The sequence below is a fragment of the Nerophis lumbriciformis genome, linkage group LG20, assembly GCF_033978685.3.
Source record: "Nerophis lumbriciformis linkage group LG20, RoL_Nlum_v2.1, whole genome shotgun sequence".
Classification (NCBI taxonomy): domain Eukaryota; kingdom Metazoa; phylum Chordata; class Actinopteri; order Syngnathiformes; family Syngnathidae; genus Nerophis; species Nerophis lumbriciformis.
The window spans coordinates 19,530,001-19,546,761 of NC_084567.2; the positions used below are offsets into that span (position 1 = coordinate 19,530,001).

The 16,761-nt window shown below is 43.2% G+C and overlaps 1 protein-coding gene across 1 annotated transcript in view; it reads right to left on the reverse strand.

The window, feature by feature from the left end:
• Positions 1-16,761, reverse strand: part of adgrd2 (adhesion G protein-coupled receptor D2) — a 115,424-nt gene that overhangs the window by 88,769 nt on the left and 9,894 nt on the right. The window contains exons 4-5 of the mRNA XM_061980572.1: positions 14,575-15,198; positions 6,298-6,420 (exon numbers count right to left, since the gene is read on the reverse strand). Of these exons, the coding sequence (XP_061836556.1) occupies positions 6,298-6,420; positions 14,575-15,198 (747 nt within the window). The remainder of the gene's footprint in view (positions 1-6,297; positions 6,421-14,574; positions 15,199-16,761) is intronic.

Here is a 16,761-nt window from a genome sequence, read left to right on the forward strand (position 1 = left end):
AACGGCAGCGATTTTTGGATGGTAAGAGGTGGGGAGCGAACCTGCAACCCTCAGGTTTCTGGCACGGTTGCTCTACCCACTACGCTATGCCGCCCCATGCACCACTCTTTGGACCAGTTCTCAATGCACAGCTATAGACATGTCTAAGTGACTGGATGAGCTTTGAACAAGATACACCTATGACTATCGGATGGTTTCCCAATAGACTTAGTAGATAATAGACAAGTAATAAGTAATAATTTAACAAAACAATTATTTAACAATTCAATAACTGTACCCACTTGACATTCATTGCAGCCGGTCAGTGGGGTCCCTACATCTGCGATCCCTTCTCAAGGTTTTGTCTTGTTCCCTTAAAACCCATTTAGATACTCTAGCCTTTAAATAAGACCCCTTTTTAGGACAGTTGACCTGCTGCTTCCCTTTTCTGCTCTGCCCCCACCTCTCCTGCGTGGTGAGGTTATCAGGTGGTCACGGATCAGTTTCCGGGGAGGAGGTGCGAGGTGTTCGAAATCGGTACGAGGGGTGAACCACTCCTCAGTGACGTCTCGGCGCTGCCGACTTGTCTGCATGCAAGAGGATCCCTCTGCTAGCCTCCCTATGGACTGGACTTTCACGTTATTAACCAGGAGGTGGTACCCACATATGCGGTCCCTCCCAAGGTTTCTCATTGTTCCCATTGGGTTGAGTTTTTTCTTGCCTGGATGTGGGTTTAGATCTGAGGATGTCGTCGTGGTTTGTGAAGCCCTTTGAGGCACCTGTGATTAAGGGCTATAGGGATGATGCTCGAAACCGGTTTTCTCGGTTGTTCGATAAGAAAAGAACCGAGTCCTCGGACTCGAATTCCTTTTTGAGAACCGATACACTTTATCGAGACCACAATAGTAAAGAAAAATAGTTGGTTCTTTATTCGAATCCCTGGGAACGAATCCCGCCCCGACAAGAAATGCCCCGTAGGACATCACAAGAAATGACGTCACATAGCTCAGTCATTAGGCGCAGATGGGGAAAGCAGGAAAAAAATGGCCTGGAAAAAGCGCTCTAAGGCATGGCTTCATTTCACCCAAAAAAACGAGGAAGGGGCAATATGCAATTATTGCCAGGCTTCGCTCTCGTGTAAGGGGGGGAAGCACAACAAGCGTGTCGTGTCATCGACACGTGTTGAACCAGCAGCAGAGACGACGAAGAACGCCCCTCTTCTTCTGCCAGCTGCCCCAGTCCCAGCTACAGTGGCGGTGACGCCGGTGAGTAACTAACGTTAACTGTTGCCGGTTAATTTCCATATCTGCTCACTTGTAGTAACGTTACCTCTTATGTCAACCAGGACTGCAGTAATGTTACTGCAGTCCTGGTCCTAAGCATAGTCAGTGGCTAACGGTAACGTTAACGTGAGCCTTTTTGTATGTGTCTGATAACGTTAACGTTATCTTGTAGCCTACACCACGACAGAGTTTGCAAGTCTGTCTAATAAACTAGTGCTTTCTTTATTTCTTTAGTTTATTTGGAACATGAACACACTTACAGTATAATACATCACAGTTTCATATCATTTCACTTTACAGGAGTAGGAAGAAGTAAAGCTTATTTAATCCTACCCCTTTCCCACTTCATAGCGTTTACAAATATATACATCATTTACTGACCTTTTTATAATAAAATATCTGTGAATTAGTATATACAACAGTTTTGTAATATGTAATTCATTAATTCAGTCATTATTAAAATACTGAGATGAAGAAAATCTTATTTCCAATAAGGTTGATAGTATTTCTCATAATTCTTCTTCTTTGTACTTTGTAAGCACTATTCATTTGAACAACCTCTTAAACTAGATCATATCAGTACAGTGTTTAACTTCTTTACTTAATCCATTCCATCATTTAATTCCACATAATTTTAGCTGTTTGCAATTTTACCAAATCATCGAACTTTAATATTTTTGACTCAATAAATAAAGTGTTTGTATGTTCTCTACATTTAACATTATGTATTAGTCTAATTTTTTTTTTTTGTCACATGGTTAAAGAATGTAGTGCACATTTGTAGTTATTTCCCCACATTTCTGCACAATAACTCAGATATGGTAATACTATAGTAGCGAGCAGTAGAGAATATGAAATGATTTGTTAAACCAAATATTGCTATATAAATCAATTTTGATTGATTGATTGATTCCCCATCTGGGGTTTTTGGAGGTTTTCCTTGCCTGGATGTGGGTTTAGATCAGGGGATGTTTGTGAGTTTGTGAAGCCCTTTGAGGCACTCTTGATTTCAGGCTATACCAATCAAATGTGATTGATTGATTGGTTGATCGACCCACGGCCATTATTTCATATTGCAAAGATCTGTACTCAATTCCTGGAAGTTGAGGATTCTTTGGATCGGCGCATACCGCCGCGTGTTCCACTTCCTGCCCAATATTCAGCAAATTGACAAAGCCATTGGAGCAGAGTGGAGCAACATTCCACCACTCAATTGGTGGTCTCACCTGACACTGGCTGCGTTTCCTTTGCAGTTTCAATTTCAAATTTCCAATTTCTAAAATCTCGTCAAAGTACATTTATTTGTAGGTTTTTGAGGAAGTTGAACGTGTTTGTGTTTCCATAGTTTTGGAGCTGTGATTACAATTGCAGCCACTGCTATTGCCGTGGCAGCGGGTGATTGCTCAAAGGCAACGTGCTTACGTACGGCACCGGCCAACAATAAGGGTTTTTGGGGGAGAATTGTGAATGAGGAATTCACAGAAAATTTGTGGATTCCAGGGCACCCTGACGTTGTTCGGGCATGTGGGTCTCTCAAGCCTACGGGTCGGCCTCTATCGAGACGGCCCAGCGCCTCCTCGCTCCACCCGGCCGACCAATCGGAAGTGAGACCGAGGCGACCCTAGTTGTCCTGCATAGGCGCACCGCCAGTTCGATGTTTAGGTGCCCTGTAAATGGGAAACAAGTGTTTCCATCACGCTTTTACGATATTTTGGCGATATTTGAGAGGTTTTTCCATTACCGGTTTCTTATTGCAATATTTAGGTTTTGCGCATTTCTAGGAGTAAAGGAAACGCAGCTACTAACAGGTTTTCTGCCACTCTCCCCATACAGTAAAAATGCATTCCATTTGTACTGGGAATTCGGAATTTCAGAGGTCCCACTCGGGATTTCAACTGGATCGCCCCTCAAGGTCAGATTTCCGACTCGGAAAGTCGGAGCATTCTCACCAGCCCCAAGTACTTTTCGAAGATGGCTGCTCTGAATGTAAAAAATGATATCCGCTTCTCAGTGATGGGCAAGCTACTTGGAAAATGTAGTAAACTAGGCTACAAGTTACTCTCGATTAAATGTAGCTAAGCTCAGGGGAAGCTATCCCTGGAGAACTGTAGCAAGCTACGCAGCAAAGGTAGCTTGCTACATTAAAGCTACATTTAACGGCATGTCTATCTATGGCCCCACATGTATAATATCAATGTTAATGTAACTGAGAGTGTACAAATTACTATTAACTGTCTGTCATTTAGCTGGGTTCACCCTAAAACTACCTCTAGAGGTCCCCACACCCCACTGTGTGTATTTATTTAGTTTGCCTTTTCTTTGGCCCACCCCTATAATTATTATATAATTATAGTTATTCGTTGTCTCTAAGTACAGTAAAAAACAGCATCCATCTATATCTTGACAAAAAAACAATGACTTATGTGATGTTTGGGAACAGTTGGTAATGGTCATGTGCAGTAAAACTTTTCATGAACTCATCTCACCTTAATGTGTGTTCCTAAATGTGTGTTGGATGTCTTAGATGAAGATAGCAGTCATGATTTTGGTTTACAGAATAATCAACTAAAAACTAAGGTTCTGGGCATTGTTTTCTCTAAACGCATAGATTTGTCTAAACATGGCCGAGTACAAAAATTATTGTGGTTTCCTGCACGTCATCTTCATCATTAAAGGAAACATCTAATCTGTATGTTTCGTTTTTTGAGTGGTCAGCTTGAAGCGTCCCTCTGTCTCCGACTCCCTCATCGTCATGTGACATGAGTGTGTGTCTGTTATGATTTTGCTTCCTGGTTTCGTTGACCCGCCTTATCTTGCCTCTGATTGGCCAGTCCGTAATGTCCCTAATCTTAGCCAACTCATCATACGAACACCAACCAATCATCATGGATTTTCTCCGTATGTATGAATGTTCGCAGTCATGCAGGTCTTGTATTTTCTCCATATTTTTGGGGGGCCTGGATTCACAGTCCATTTTCTCTCTTTGTAGCTTTTAGCTTTGATGTAAGCTACCTCGCTACATGGGTCTAAAAGTAGCTAGGCTACCGCCAAGCTCATGGAAGATGTAGTTAAGCTAAGTAGCTTAGCTACATGTAGCTTGTTACTGCCCATCACTGGCCATATACAATGTATTGTTGGGCGTTTGTATATATTTACTAGGGATGTCCCGGTCCGATATTGATATCGTAAATCAATCCGATATTAGCCAAAAAAGTGAATATTGGATTTTATCGGACTGAATCTAAAAACTCCGATATAAGCGCTCCGAAATATAAGCTGTCCATTTACCGCTGCAGCACGTCTATAATAGGTGACTCTGGTTTGATCACACTCCAACACAGTAGGTGGCGGCAATGCCCCTTAATTAACGTTGGTGCCGGCCGCGGAAGAAGAGCGTCTCTGATCCAGCATGCACAGCCCACGTGATCACAACAACGACAACGCGTGTGCTTGCAGCAAAGTGTAGTGATGTGTGGAAGTATTTTAACCTAAACTCGGACAAAGACGTTGCCGCTAAATGCAACATTTGTCAGGCGCAAGTGTCCACGACAGAACCGGGAAGGTTTAATACAAGCAACCTCATCGCACATTTGAAAAAACACCACAAAAAAGAATATGAGGATTTTTGTGAGAGCAGCAAGGCGAAGCAACAAACCTCTGGCTCGCTTCAGCAACCCACACTGGCCGAAAGCTTTGCAAGACGTGACAAACTACCACGGGACAGCAAAAAGGCAATGGCCATAACAAAAAAGATAGCCCAGTTTATTGTGCTTGATGACCAGCCCCTGTCGGTGGTGAGTAATGTCGGGTTTAAACGCTTAATGGAGCACCTCGAACCTCGCTACATTATTCCTAGCTGTTATTAGAGTGATATTTTTATTGTGTTTACACTATTCTTCAGTGAAGACTAAGAGTAATTACTACATTGTTTTGGGAACAGTCAGTCAGTGAAACTGGAGCTGTGAACTCTTAACTTAGAGCAGTTGGACAGTGGACAATATTGTGTTGTTTTTGTCCGTGCCCACAGTTTTTTCCAACATATGCTGACAGTAAAAAAATAACTGAAGTGAACTTGAATTGTTTGCACTTTAAAACGTTTTTTTTTTTAAATTGGATTTATTTAGGTTATTTTTCAGGGTCTTCTAATTTATTTTTAATTTATTCGATTCAATTGTATAATTATGTTGGTATTAGTGGTTATTTTGCACTTTAAATATAACATTTTGTTTTTATTGGATTTGTTGAGGTAACACTCTTATGTTGAAGGTTAAAATTTATGTAACCAATTGGTTGATAATAAATGGGTCAGTTTTTCCTATACCTACACTTGCTGACTTGTTTTCTGTTTTAACACTACAACATCAGTAACAGTAACATCACTTTATCAAGCCTTTTCTAACATTCCACACAACAAAATAAGGAATAATATATGTATGATTCGTGCCTATATCGTATCGTATTGATATCGGTATCGGCCAATACTCAAGGCTACAATATCGGTATCGTATCGGAAGTGAAAAAGTTGTATCGGGACATCCCTAATATTTACATCACTGTAGTGTAAAGTACATGTATTTCATGTGGTATATGTCGCTAGCAATAGCGTCTGTGTTTGAAGGTTGCAGAAAGAGTTCATATTTCCCCATAAGTTGTTGATATTCAGACAAGGCAAGCGCAAGGTGCTTTCGTGGATGCGGCCAATCTCGATTTCTGATCTCTTAATTGGCTTCCAGCTTCCGAAGTAAATGGAACGCAACCTAAGGCACGCCTGTGCAATAATCATGCTGTCTAATTAGCATCTTGACATCTTGACATGGCACACCTGAGAGGTGGATGGATTATCTGGGCAAAGGAGAAGCCCTGAGTCACACACATTTAAACACGTTTGTCAACAATATAATTGTTGTGTACATAGAAATATAGAAGCAGTTTAGAATTTTTTAGTTGTGTAATCTGGGAGCAGAGACAAACAAAAATGTATATATATTCAGCCAGTTCACCTGTGGAGTTATCATCAGATGAGAACAGGACTGACCTTTGCTGCTCATGCAGATGAAGGGAAGTGGTTCCGAGCAGTCGGTCAGCCTCATCAGCAGTTGTTGGTCCGCTTGGGTCTGCAGCGTTCTGCAGCCTTGCACTTCCGTCTGCTGATGCCTCGCTGCTCAGGCAACATGCACCATTGAGAGGCGAGGAACAGAGTAACACAATAAATGGGGGTACAACATTGACAATACTGTAGTTAAAAGAGTGATTCACCAATGAATGATATCAAAAACAAGACTTCAAATTGTAATAACGAGGCTGCTGGAAGTCGTAACAAACTGGATTTCATGCGACTCAGTTAAGCAAAGTGATGGGTACTAAAAAACGGTACTTTTTTGGCGACGACCGAATCCCACCGATTCACGTAAAATTCAACAGTGCCATGTTACGGTACCTGGGTTTCGCGTGACGTCATGCCCAACAATATATATATAAAGATATATATACACACATATATATCTATGTATACACACACATATATCTATATATACACACACATATATATATATATATATAGTAAAGAACATACCGTCATGGCTGTCTTGAGTTTCAAATCACTTCTACAACTCAATTTTTTTTGTGATAGAGTGATTGGAGCACATACTTGTTGGTCACAAAAAACATTCATAAAGTTTGGTTCTCTTATGAATTTATTATGGGTCTACTGAAAATGTGACCAAATCTGCTGGGTCAAAAGTATACATACAGCAATGTTAATATTTGGTTACATGTCCCTTGGCAAGATTCACTGCAATAAGGCGCCTTTGGTAGCCATTCACAAGCTTCTGGTTGAATTTTTGACCACTCCTCTTGACAAAATTGGTGCAGTTCAGCTAAATGTGTTGGTTTTCTGACATGGACTTGTTTCTTCAGCATTGTCCACACGTTTAAGTCAGGACTTTAAGAAGGCCATTCTAAAACCTTAATTCTAGCCCGATTTAGCCATTCCTTTACCACTTTTGATGTGTGTTTGGGGTCATTGTCCTGTTGGAACACCCAACTGTGCCCAAGACCCAACCTCCGGGCTGATGATTTTAGGTTGTCCTGAAGAATTTGGAGGTAATCCTCCTTTTTCATTGTCCCATTTAAGTGAAGTGAAGTGAATTATATTTATATAGCGCTTTATCTCTAGGGACTAAAAGCGCTTTACATTGTGAAACCCAATATCTAAGTTACATTTAAACCTGTGTGGGTGGCACTGGGAGCAGGTGGGTAAAGCGTCTTGCTCAAGGACACAACGGCAATGACCAGGATGGCGGAAGCGGGGATCGAACCTGGAACGGCACGGCCACTCTACCAACCGAGCTATACGGCCCCTGGGCAAAATTTACCATTTTAAAGCACCAGTCCCATTGGCAGCAAAACAGGCCCAGAGCATAATACTACCACCACCATGCTTGACGGTGGGAATGGTGTTCCTGGGATTAAAGGCCTCACCTTTTCTCCTCCAAACATATTGCCGGGTATTATGGCCAAACAGCTATATTTTTGTTTCATCTGACATCACATGGACAAAAATAAGACCTTCTAAAGGAAAGTTCTATGGTCAGATAAAACAAAAATTTAGCTGTTTGACCACAATACCCAGCAATATGTTCGGAGGAGAAAAGGTGAGGCCTTTAATCCGAGGAACACCAGGCCTACCGTCAAGCATGGTGGTGGTAGTATTATGCTCTGGGCCTGTTTTGCTGCCAATGGAACTGGTGCTTTAAATGGGACAATGAAAAAGGAGGATTACCTCCAAATTCTTCAGGACAACCTAAAATCATCAGCCCGGAGGATAGGTCTTGGGCGCAGTTGGGTGTTCCAACAGGACAATGACCCCAAACACACGTCAAAAGTGGTAAAGGAATGGCTAAATCAGGCTAGAATGAAGGTTTTAGAATCGCTTTCCCAAAGTCCTGACTTAAACGTGTGGACAATGCTGAAGAAACAAGTCCATGTCAGAAAACCAACACATTTAGCTGAACTGCACCAATTTTGTCAAGAGGAGTGTTCAAAAATTCAACTAGAAGCTTGCCAGAAGCTTGTGGATGGCTACCAAAAGTGCCTTATTGCAGTGAAACTTGCCAAGGTAGATGTAACCAAATATTAACATTGCTGTATGTATACTTTTGACTCAGCAGATTTGGTCACATTTTCAGTAGACTCATAATAAATTCATAAAAGAATCAAACCTCGTGAATGTTTTTTGTGACCAACAAGTATGTGCTCCAATCACTCAATCACAAAAAAATAAGAGTTGTAGAAAGTATTGGAAACTCAAGACAGTCATGGCATTATGTTCTTCAGAAGTGTATGTAAACTTTTGATCGCGACTATATATATATATATATAGTCGAAGACTTCTATGGAAATGCAAGAACCGAGACTCAGATTTCCCTTGCCCGGACGCGGGTCACCGGGGCCCCCCTCCGGAGCCAGGCCCGGAGTTGGGGCACGATGGCGAGCGCCTGGTGGCCGGGCCTGTCCCCATGGGGCCCGGCCGGGCACAGCCCGAAGAGGCAACGTGGGTCCCCCCTCCAATGGGCTCACCACCCATAGCAGGGGCCATAGAGGTCGGGTGCAATGTGAGCTGGGCGGTAGCCGAAGGCAGGGCACTTGGCGGTCCGATCCTCGGCTACAGAAGCTAGCTCTTGGGACGTGGAACGTCACCTCGCTGGGGGGGAAGGAGCCTGAGCTAGTGCGCGAGGTAGAGAAGTTCCGGTTGGATATAGTCGGACTCACCTCGACGCACAGCAAGGGCTCTGGAACCAGTTCTCTCGAGAGGGGCTGGACTCTCTTCCACTCTGGCGTTGCCAGCAGTGAGAGGTGACGGGCTGGGGTGGCAATTCTTGTTGCCCCCCGGCTCAGAGCCTGCATGTTGGAGTTCAACCCGGTGGACGAGAGGGTAGCTTCCCTCCGCCTTCGGGTGGGGGGACAGGTCCTGACTGTTGTTTGCGCTTACGTGCCAAACAGCAGCTCAGAGTACCCACCCTTTTTGGATTCACTCGAGGGAGTACTTGAGAGTGCTCCCCCGGGTGATTCCCTCGTTCTACTGGGGGACTTCAACGCTCATATTGGCAACGACAGTGAAACCTGGAGAGGCGTGATTGGGAAGAATGGCCGCCCGGATCTGAACCCAAGTGGTGTTTTGTTATTGGACTTTTGTGCCCGTCACGGATTGTCCATAACGAACACCATGTTCAAGCAGAAGGGTGTCCATATGTGCACTTGGCACCAGGACACCCTAGGCCGCAGTTCTATGATCGACTTTGTAGTTCTGTCATCGGATTTGCGGCCTCATGTTTTGGACACTCGGGTGAAGAGAGGGGCGGAGCTTTCTACCGATCACCACCTGGTGGTGAGTTGGCTGCGATGGTGGGGGAGGATGCCGGACAGACCTGGCAGGCCCAAACGCATTGTGAGGGTTTGCTGGGAACGTCTGGCAGAGTCTCCTGTCAGAGAGAGTTTCAATTCCCACCTCCGGAAGAACTTTGAACATGTCACGAGGGAGGTGCTGGACATTGAGTCCGAGTGGACCATGTTCCGCACCTCTATTGTCGAGGCGGCTGATTGGAGCTGTGACCGCAAGGTAGTTGGTGCCTGTCATGGCGGTAATCCTAGAACCCGTTGGTGGACACCGGCGGTGAGGGATGCCGTCAAGCTGAAGAAGGAGTCCTATCAGGTTCTTTTGGCTCATGGGACTCCTGAGGCAGCGGACAGGTACCGACAGGCCAAGCGGTGTGCGGCTTCAGCGGTCGCGGAGGCAAAAACTCGGACATGGGAGGAGTTCGGGGAAGCCATGGAAAACGACTTCCGGACGGCTTCGAAGCGATTCTGGACCACCATCCGCCGCCTCAGGAAGGGGAAGCAGTGCACTACCAACACCGTGTATGGTGCGGATGGTGTTCTGCTGACCTCGACTGCGGAAGTTGTGGATCGGTGGAGGGAATACTTCGAAGACCTCCTCAATCCCACCAACACGTCTTCCTATGAGGAAGCAGTGCCTGGGGAATCTGTGGTGGGCTCTCCTATTTCTGGGGCTGAGGTTGCTGAGGTAGTTAAAAAGCTCCTCGGTGGAAAGGCCCCGGGGGTGGATGAGATCCGCCCGGAGTTCCTTAAGGCTCTGGATGCTGTAGGGCTGTCTTGGTTGACAAGACTCTGCAGCATTGCGTGGACATCGGGGGCAGTACCTCTGGATTGGCAGACCGGGGTGGTGGTTCCACTCTTTAAAAAGGGGAACCGGAGGGTGTGTTCTAACTATCGTGGGATCACACTCCTCAGCCTTCCCGGTAAGGTCTATTCAGGTGTACTGGAGAGGAGGCTACGCCGGATAGTCGAACCTCGGATTCAGGAGGAACAGTGTGGTTTTCGTCCTGGTCGTGGAACTGTGGACCAGCTCTATACTCTCGGCAGGGTCCTTGAGGGTGCATGGGAGTTTGCCCAACCAGTCTACATGTGCTTTGTGGACTTGGAGAAGGCATTCGACCGTGTCCCTCGGGAAGTCCTGTGGGGAGTGCTCAGAGAGTATGGGGTTTCGGACTGTCTGATTGTGGCGGTCCGCTCCCTGTATGATCAGTGTCAGAGCTTGGTTCGCATTGCCGGCAGTAAGTCGGACACGTTTCCGGTGAGGGTTGGACTCCGCCAAGGCTGCCCTTTGTCACCGATTCTGTTCATAACTTTTATGGACAGAATTCCTAGGCGCAGTCAAGGCGTTGAGGGGGTCCGGTTTGGTGGCTGCAGGATTAGGTCTCTGCTTTTTGCAGATGATTTGGTCCTGATGGCTTCATCTGGCCAGGATCTTCAGCTCTCACTGGATCGGTTCGCAGCCGAGTGTGAAGCGACTGGGATGAGAATCAGCACCTCCAAGTCCGAGTCCATGGTTCTCGCCCGGAAAAGGGTGGAGTGCCATCTCCGGGTTGGGGAGGAGATCTTGCCCCAAGTGGAGGAGTTCAAGTACCTCGGAGTCTTGTTCACGAGTGAGGGAAGAGTGGATCGTGAGATCGACAGGCGGATCGGTGCGGCGTCTTCAGTAATGCGGACGCTGTATCGATCCGTTGTGGTGAAGAAGGAGCTGAGCCGGAAGGCAAAGCTCTCAATTTACCGGTCGATCTACGTTCCCATCCTCACCTATGGTCATGAGCTTTGGGTTATGACCGAAAGGACAAGATCACGGGTACAAGCGGCCGAAATGAGTTTCCTCCGCCGGGTGGCGGGGCTCTCCCTTAGAGATAGGGTGAGAAGCTCTGTCATCCGGGGGGAGCTTAAAGTAAAGCCGCTGCTCCTCCACATCGAGAGGAGCCAGATGAGGTGGTTCGGGCATCTGGTCAGGATGCCACCCGAGCGCCTCCCTAAGGAGGTGTTTAGGGCATGTCCGACCGGTAGGAGGCCACGAGGAAGACCCAGGACACGTTGGGAAGACTATGTCTCCCGGCTGGCCTGGGAACGCCTCGGGATCCCCCGGGAGGAGCTGGACGAAGTGGCTGGGGAGAGGGAAGTCTGGGCTTCCCTGCTTAGGCTGCTGCCCCCGCGACCCGACCTCGGATAAGCGGAAGAAGATGGATGGATGGATGGATGGATGGATGGATATATATATATATATATATATATATATATATATATATATATATATATATATATGTGTGTGAGCCCAATATGCAGAGGCAGGAGGTAGTGTGCAAGACCGTGGAACAGCCTTCCATTATCTATCACAGTGGTTCTCAAACTTCTTTCCTCCAAGTACCACCTTAGAAAACACTTGGCTCTCCAAGTACCACCATAATGAGCAACATTAAAATACAGTAGCGTAGTAGACCTAAGTATTAGGGATGTCCCGATCCAGGTTTTTGCACTTCCGATCCGATACCGATATTGTTTTTGCACTTCCGATCCGATACCGATACTGACCGATACCGATACTGACCGATACTGGCCTATCCGAGCATGTATTAAAGTTTTAAGTTATTTAGCCTATTTAGTTGTCAGAATCATGTTGAAAAGGGTTTTAGTACTCTTGATAACAACTAGCCAGCTGAATTATGGGAGTTTGAATAATACACAATGGTTGGTAACAAGAAACTGACCTGTTTATTCAAGAATAAACACAAAATAGACAAAATTATACATGACAAACAGAAATGGCATCATTGAAACTAGGGCTGGGCGATATGGCCTTTTTTTAATATTGCAATATTTTAAGGCCAATTTGCGATACACGATATATATCTCGATATTTTGCCTTAGCCTTGAATGAACACTTGATGCATATAATCACAGCAGTATGATGATTCTATGTGTTTAGATTGATTGATTGAGACTTTTATTAGTAGGTTGCACAGTGAAGTACATATTCCGTACAATTGACCACTAAATGGTAACACCCGAATAAGTTTTTCAACTTGAAACTAAACGACTTTCAACTTTAAATTAATTCATGATACAGATATATACTATCAGATATATACTATCATCATAATACAGTCATCACACAATATAATCACATTGAATTATTTACATTACCGGTATTTATAATCCAGGGTGTGGAAGGGGGCGCCGGATGTAAGTGTCAAAAAGACAGCCAAAAGAGTTTGATATGAGAATAAATCTAAAGTTAAAATATAGGGTAGAAATGCACCCATTTGCAGGAAATGTAGTCTTGATTTTCAAAATTTTCTTTCAAGGCTTGCATGTCTACATTAAAACATTCTTCTTCATACTGCTATAATATAGGCTACTTTTAAACTTTCATGCAGAGAAGGAAATCACAACTAAAAAAATCACTAATTTTTTTCATACGGTGTTGAACTGGAAATTTTTGCCTCGGCATTTTGATGGTGTGGGCGTGTGGCACCGAATGGAGATAAGCGTCTCGACAGACGTTACAATATTTGAACAATGATGACGAAAACTGTTTTCTCTGTCGTGTCCGTGTGTCGAAAATTGTTATGCGCTTATTTTTTTATTTGATTTTGTGCGTGGCATATAATTGCTATGCGCAGAGGACGTTTGAGCAGTGCGTAATTGCACAGGCGCACACCTTAAGAGGTTTTATTTAACAAGTATATTTAATATTTTGGACCACTGTAACAGTACACACAGTTTGAACAGCAACACCGTGTTTGAATATAGGAAAATAAAACACTGTACTTGAATCAAGTGTACCACTAGATGGAGCCCGTACCACAGTTTGAGAATCACTGATCTACGACCACTCAAATATTGACACTGAATTAGTCACCTTAATCTTGATTTTAATCCTATTAATACATAAAATATTAAATAGATACACAATAAATAGAAATATATTAAATTGAATTACAATGAAATACGATCAAATAAATCAATGAAATAACAATACAATTAATCAAATTAGTAAAGAAATCTAACTAAATTTAATAATTGTCAGATTTTTAATAACAAGAAAATAACCTCAATTTAGAGAGTAGGGTTTCTTAACCTTTTTGATCTCGGGGCCCAAAGTTTCCACAACAGAGGGCCCGGGGACCACTCAAATGTTAACACTGAATTAATCACCTTAATATTGATTTTAATCCAATTCAAAAATAAAATATTAAATAGATAAAAAATAAATAGAAATATATTAAATAACATGACAATAAAATAAAATCCTATAAGTCAATTAAATAACAATAAAATAAATAAATTAAATACAAAAATCAATCTACATTTGATAATTTTCAGATTTTTAATAACCTCTATTTAGAGCAGGGTTTCTTAACCTTTTTGACCTGGGGGCCCAACATTTCTACAACAGAGGGGCCCGGCGACCACTCAAATATTAACACTGAATTAGTCACCTTAATCTTGATTTTAATCCTATTTAAAAAATAAAATATTAAATAGATACAAAATGAATATAAACGTATTAAATTAAATTAAAATACAATACGATCAAATACATCTTAAATAACAATAAATTGTATTAATTACAAGTGAAAATAATCGAACTACATTTAATAATAAATAATTCATAATATGTTTCTTAAACAAACTGTCAATACAATGCAAGTGTGAATATCAAGGAATGAACTGAACTAACCACAAAACAGAAATAAACACTAAACACTAAACACTGGACAACCTGGGGTCACAGGTCATGACAGATACAGGCAAACTGTATGTCAGCAGTCCCCTTGGGATTTTTAATAACCAGAAAATAACCAACTCAGAATTAGACATATGAAAAGGTTTCCTAGTACATACTTTGTATACTAAGTATATTCTCACAAAAGTACACCCATGAAAAGAGAAATAAAAGTGGACTTACCTGGGCAAAACAGCAGCGCCTGGACTTCCTTGACCGACGGGTGGCTGATCACGTGATCAAGGCCCCAGCTGAAGAGCATGGCCTGACTCAAGACCGAGCATCCACTCAGAGCGCGAACATGGCGGCTTTCCAGAGAACTATTCCAAACATTCAAATCGGTGATATTCCCAAAAAAGGGCTCGGTGAAATTCCCTCCAAACGAGTCCTGGTCCTGACCCAGGATGAGGATCCCGTCAGCGTGGATATCCCTGGAAGTGTCCGCGCCTGAGCCCAAGTCCTTTCGCTCCCCGTCCACGTAGATGGCCCACAGGCTGCTGCTCCAGGTGACGCAGACGTGGTGCCACGCCCCGTCGTTGGCGAAGGACGCCTTGTAAGGGAGATGCTTCCCGTGGACGATGAGGGCCAGCACGATCCGACCCTGCGTGTCCCGCTGGCCCCGCAGCTGGAACTCGTTGGTGAAGACAGGCGCCGCGTAGGAGAAGATGGTGGACACTTCGTTCCAGTCCGGGTCCCACTGAACACGAACGCACACGCTGATGGAGGATAATGCGGGGAATGACCTGTTGACGCGGGCGAAACCCTCTCTGGACGCTTTGGGGAAGTTCAGAGCCGAGAACTGTACGTCTACAAAATAACAAATATGGTTGAGGTGTGAAATGGCTGCCCAAGTGTCCAAACTTCATACTTGCCAACCTTGAGACCTCCGATTTCGGGAGGTGGGGGTGGTTGGGGGCGTGGTTAAGAGGGGAGGAGTATATTTACAGCTAGAATTCACCAAGTCAAGTATTTCATATATATACGAAATACTTGACTTTCAGTGAATTCTAGCTATATATATATATATATATATATATATATATATATATATATATATATATATATATATATATATATATATGTATATGTATGTATATATATATATATATGTATATATATGTATATATATATATATATATATATATGTATATATATGTATATATATATGTGTATATATATATATGTATATATATATGTATATATGTATATATATATATATATATATATATATGTATGTATATATGTATATATATGTATATATATATATATATGTATGTATATATATGTATATATATGTATATATATATATATATGTATGTATATATATGTATATATGTATATATATATATATATATGTATATATATATATATACATACATGTATATGTATATATATATATATATATAAAAAAGAGAAATGCTTGAATTTCAGTGTTCATTTATTTACACATATACACACACATAACACTCATCTACTCATTGTTGAGTTAAGGGTTGAATTGTCCATCCTTGTTCTATTCTCTGTCACTATTTTTCTAACCAGGCTGAACACCCTCTCTGATGATGCATTCTGCTTCATCTCCTTGTTGTGTGCGCAGTTGTGCACTGCACTCTCTAAAAGCCCTAGATGTTATTGTCACATATGCATGTACAGTAGATGGCAGTATTGTCCTGTTTAAGAGTGTCACAACATTGCTGTTTACGGCAGACGAACTGCTTTACAATAGATGAAAATGTGACTGCTGTTGTGTGTTGTTACCGCGCTGGGAGGACGTTAATGAAACCGGCTAACAATAAACCCACATAAGAAACCAAGAACTCGCCCTCGATCATTCTACAGTTATAACGTGATTGAGCAGGCACGCTGTTTATATTGTGGGAAAGCGGACGTGAAAACAGGCTGTTGACACGTCACTCAGGTCCGCCTGAATTTTGGGAGATTTTCGGGAGAAAATTTGTCCCGGGAGGTTTTCGGGAGAGGCGCTGAATTTCGGGAGTCTCCCGGAAAATCCGGGAGGGTTGGCAAGTATGGCAAACTTATTCCCCTGAGGGGCCATTTTGATAGTTTTAATTTTCAAATACAATACAATATATAATATTAAAGCTGAAAGCAGCGTTGAACGGGCCCTCGCCCCCCTTGCACCGCGGGGTGGACGCGAGTCCGACGGCATGCACAACGCTCGCGGTCAAGTCCCACCGGGCACCATGACCCGCCATCAAAACCTTCAGGAAGATTAGAGCATGTGTAAGGAAGTTATGACAGTTATATGTTTGCACCACAAGGGGGCGATAAAGTAGTTATGTAGTTGCGTCCCACCCAACACTCCCTCCCATCATGAAAAAATCTCAGGAAGATTGGAGCATGTGGACA